Source organism: Lolium perenne, chromosome 1 (genome assembly GCF_019359855.2).
Source record: "Lolium perenne isolate Kyuss_39 chromosome 1, Kyuss_2.0, whole genome shotgun sequence".
Lineage (NCBI taxonomy): Eukaryota > Viridiplantae > Streptophyta > Magnoliopsida > Poales > Poaceae > Lolium > Lolium perenne.
The window spans coordinates 75,464,782-75,469,348 of NC_067244.2; the positions used below are offsets into that span (position 1 = coordinate 75,464,782).

General features: G+C 40.3%; 1 protein-coding gene across 1 annotated transcript; it reads right to left on the reverse strand.

Moving 5' to 3' along the window:
* Positions 1-222: 222 nt before the first annotated feature.
* Positions 223-4,254, reverse strand: LOC127293572 (multiple organellar RNA editing factor 3, mitochondrial). The gene is made up of 4 exons (XM_051323211.2): positions 3,811-4,254; positions 1,508-1,605; positions 1,348-1,413; positions 223-588 (listed from the first exon to the last, which is right to left on the reverse strand). Exons 1-4 carry the CDS (start codon positions 4,167-4,169, stop codon positions 353-355), a joined length of 759 nt encoding a protein of 252 aa, XP_051179171.1. The 5' UTR covers positions 4,170-4,254; the 3' UTR covers positions 223-352.
* Between the last annotated feature and the right edge of the window lie 313 nt (positions 4,255-4,567).

Sequence of the window (4,567 nt, forward strand, 5' to 3'; positions counted from 1 at the left end):
TATACGCGTGAGCCATATAGAATAGAATCCACTTGCACTTTCGTGAAAATAATATCTAAATTCAAGTATATGTACATATTAGAATCGAAGTGTAAAAGCATTATGGAATTTTTATTTAAGCCTTTACTAAATCAGCATAAAATCTAGAAATTTCTTGGCTTTATTTGCAGATAAGGAAGTTTAAAAAAAAAAAAAAAACTTGCACCATAATGTACATACACATGCATGCAAACCCAGATCTCTTTTAACTTTTTTGGCTATAAAAAAGAGGTTCAACAAATTCAACATAAAAATAAGGAAAAGAGAGAGGGGCAACCCCCAACCTAATTATCAATAGTAAGGTACAATAAAGTTAGTTCCCTCCTGGCGGCCTGATTTGATGTTGCTCTTGATTATGAGCAGCCTGCTGGGAAAATGGTGGCCTGTGTTCTTGCATTGAGGGACCTCTCTGCATTGTATCTCTTCGCTCAACTTGCATAGTTTCTCGTCGCCTATCATAGCGAGGACGAGGTCTACCTCTTACCTGCTGCCTCTCAGTGAATTGAAATTGTGGCCTATGAATGACCTTGCCATCTACAAAGAGATCACCTGCTCAAAGTAGTTGCCTAATATAAGTAAAACAGATAATCAAAGTATATATTTGGGTGGAGAAGAAAACTTCTACCTTAAGACAAAACTGAAAGCAAAGAAACAGTAGGTGCATAAGCAAGAACAGCAAACAGAACTCATTTCCCAGAGGTGATGTTTTGGCTCATCGGTGTAGATGCACCCCATTATGAAAATTGGTAAAAACAAAGTTTCAAAATGTCAAAAAAAAATCTGAAAAAAAATCGCATGTACATCCAAACATTCTATGTTCGCACACAAAGTTTCACGGAAAAATAATTTTTTGTGGCCTGTGTAAAAAAGACAAAAATGTCCCGCAGTCATTATTGAAGCATCGAAAATCGTCTTATTTACACAAGCCACAAAAAAATGTTCTTTTTCTCCCAAGCTTTGTGTGCAAACATAAAATTGTCCGAATGTAGACGCTATTTTTATTTTTTGGATTTTTTTGACATTTTGAATGTGGTTTTAGACAATGAGTTCATATATGCCTAGGAAACAAAGTGGATTTCTCCATGTACTATCATCACCATCACTTGTACATGTAGGCACATGTAAAATACAAAAATTTAATGTCCTTGCACAATCTCAGGGTACATTGCAGAGTTAAGATACAGCACCACATGAAGTGGTTTTGGATTTCTTACGTAATATGATAAAAATGTAAAAGTCGGGTGTGGAAGCTCTGCCTAGAACATGAAGACACACTGGATAAAGAAATAAGTAAATACGAGTACTAACCTCCATAATCCTTGTTAGGCACATCCAAATACGAATCAGGTAATACCCAAAGAACTCCAGGCAATCCTTAAGAAGTAGAAACATCAATAGTACAAAATTCAGTTCAAACGTGATTCTGTGACAATATCTTGCAAAAAAAAGTAGAGCCATGAAATTTCACCTTTAACTTTGTATGATAGCTCCTCCGAAATCAGCGCACCAAACCCTGTGTAAGTTGTAGTGCATACTGAATAGATCTTCTTCTTTGCCTCCTCCTCACTGAACAAAGGAATTAAAATGAATATCCGTTTACTTGCAATAGCATGGAAATTCATTACAAACGTTCACATCAACCATAAAAAATGGACTAAAAGATAATCTTATAGCCTATAGTTAGTAGTTACAACATGATGTTTAAGAAGTACAAAGGGTTGATAAAGTACTCAGGGGTACTGTTTCTGTTTAAAATAATAATAATGGGCTAATACCTAAAAGTGTGACAAGCCGATGCAAGCTGCACAGCACAGACAGCTACCAGTAATCAGGAAAAACAGCTTGTATTCTTAAGGAAAGAGTTATCAACTTATTATAACAGGGAAAGAGATGGAAATGCACATCTGAACCCGAGCTCACATGCTCCTGCTTCAATAAAAAAAATTAATCCCTCAGTTCCTTTCTATAGTGCCTATAGATTTTTGGCACGGAAATTAGCGCAAGAGTATTTTTTACACAAGACCCCCTGGCTGAACGATTTGAGATCAGACTAAAATTAGGGAAATCGATAACTTCCTAACTTACTATAACAAATCCCACAAATCTGTCTGGTTGATTCTCCATATATGTGCAGCCAGGTTTAATTAAGGAAAGAAAAACATTGCTTCCTAAATCTAAGCAATCCTTGGGGTCATGCATTAGGAATCTCAATTAATTGTTTCCTATTTTGTATGGATTTTTTTTCATGCATGTCGTGTGGGAGTTGACCGGTGGAGGGGGTAATTGAAAAAAAGCCAAACTACAGCCTTATATTGTGAAACAAATGCCAAAAATCTATAGGCACTATAGAAAGGAACGGAGGGAGTATAAAAAAATAGCAAACAAAATCAAAAAAAACTGAATTTTTTTAACAACGAACATGAGAATGTGTTCTAACTGCAAGCAACATTGTGGTGAGAAATTACATGTTTGGTGGTCGATGCAAGAATAACAAAATTTGGTGCTGTTTGGAGCATTTAGATTTGTTGTTTGGAACAACCAGATTTGTCTTTTTTGCACAGACCACTACATGTATCTTTTCTAGGATATTTTTAGCATGCCATTAGAAGACATGTTCATGTTCATTGTACAAAAAAATTCAGATTTTTTTTATTTCATTTGCTATTTTTTTGATTTTTTTACTGGAGCATGAGCATATGAGCTCGGGAGCAGAAAAGGCATGTCCAGAAAGCGAATGGTATAGTAAAAAAGTAGATGTCAATTTTGTTAGTTAAGTGTAAATCATATTTCTAGGAACAGCCTGTACCACATCTATCAATGTAAGGATGAAATAAAAGAAGTCCCTTAATTAAGCCCTGTTTGACATGAGGGGCAAGCCTTGTAGCCAGTCAAAGGTGAGTGCACCCTATCTCTGATATTCAAACCCACACTCAACCAACCTACCTTATTTTGAACCAACAACAACAGGAAAATCAGTGAGGGTGGCTAAGACTGAGACAGGACCACGGAATGCCGGGGGGTTAGAGATGAGGATGCCCATCTAGCCAGTAATCTCTACTTTATCAGAAAATACGTTCATGCTCATGGATGCCAAGCACCCCATACATCCAAAAGAAAACAGTAATTCAAAAAAAGGTTTAACAATCCAAATCCTTTTGGGAACAAAAGATGACCAAGTATTGTACTTGTATAAAAAAAATTCACGACAAATTTAGTATGTTGGTAAAAAAGACAAAATCAAAAAGCCCCATGTCCAGGATAACATGGGAATTTATTTGCGAGTAATTTACTATTATTGTATCCTGGGTACTATTCACGCTATATTCGTCATAGATTTATCTTTTTTGCCCAGGATAGCATGGGAATCATTTCGAGACCAAACATTCTTATACGAGTAGAATACTTAATCATCTTTTGTTTCTAGGACGAATTGTTTTTTCCAATATTTGAAATTACTACGAATTTTTTGGTTTATTGGGTGCATAGTACCAATGTGGTAAACAATCCTGCTTTATCCCCCTTTTATCTAACAAATTATATACCCTTCAAGGGTTTCGTAGCAAGGTGAAGGCACATGGCGTCAACCTCAAACCTGACTGGACGCCAGGGTAAGTGGGCAACTCCTCAAGCAGAAATACAAGAATGGATATGCCTGAAGTTGCATCACCCTAAGTGAGCAAGGACAACGCTGGTGTTCAGGGAGAAGGAGAACGCGTTCACTGAATCTAAATAAAAGCGGGCTAATAATGGGAAAAACGAGAGTGCATCTACCTTCCGAGGACAGTGGTGAGCGTCTTGACGTAGGCGGCTACCATGTCTTCCTCGGTGGGCTTGGGGTCGGCGGGGAATTCCATGACGATGAGCCAGTGCTCGTAGTCGCAGCCATCCAGCAGGATAGTCTCCTTGGGTGGCCGGTTGCTCCAGTTCGGGGACGGGTCGTTGAGCGGAGAGTACCCGGACTTCCCCGGCAACGCCGTCTTCGCCCCTCGCGATGGCGGCGCCAAGGGAGAGAGGTGGGCCGGGGAGCCAGCGGCAGCGGCCGCTGCGAGGGGGAGGAAGCGACGGGGGAGGGCGCGGGAGGAACGGAGGAGGGCGGAGAGCCCGCGGCGTGTTCCTGCCGCAGCCGCCATGGTTTAGGGATTTTGGGGAGATCGGGGGAGGAGGGTTTGCACTTGGCAGTGCGCGAGACAGCATTCGCTTGTGCCGGTTTGGGTTTACCGTGGCTTTCGGCCCATGCCAGATGCCTGGAGTGTACGGTGGAGCAGCACCCAAAAAAAAACACATTTCTATACCTAATAATAAAGGGAAAATTTCTCCCTCGGTCGTCCTAGCTCCTAAGACGCTTGTCCGTTCCAATATACGTCTTCGTCGATCGGTGGCCCCGATTTGGACCGTCTCCGCACGTTGCAAAGTTTCTTACGATAAGCAAACTCTGATCCGGATCAAAATAATAGCCTAGCTAAGCCCAGCGCTGAAATCGCCTCTATCACGTCCGGTCTCCAGATCACGTACGATACCTGGATGTAAC

What these genes read in the sequence shown, in the direction of transcription:
- LOC127293572 (XM_051323211.2), bottom strand. Translation starts at nt 4,169, where the DNA reads ATGGCGGCTGCGGCAGGAACACGCCGCGGGCTCTCCGCCCTCCTCCGT. An exon ending in CTCACCACTGTCCTCGGAAG is followed by an intron (nt 1,606 to 3,810) that starts GTAGATGCACTC and finishes TCCTTTGTTCAG; the next exon opens with TGAGGAGGAGGCAAAGAAGA. An exon ending in GCCTAACAAGGATTATGGAG is followed by an intron (nt 589 to 1,347) that starts GTTAGTACTCGT and finishes TACTTTGAGCAG; the next exon opens with GTGATCTCTTTGTAGATGGC.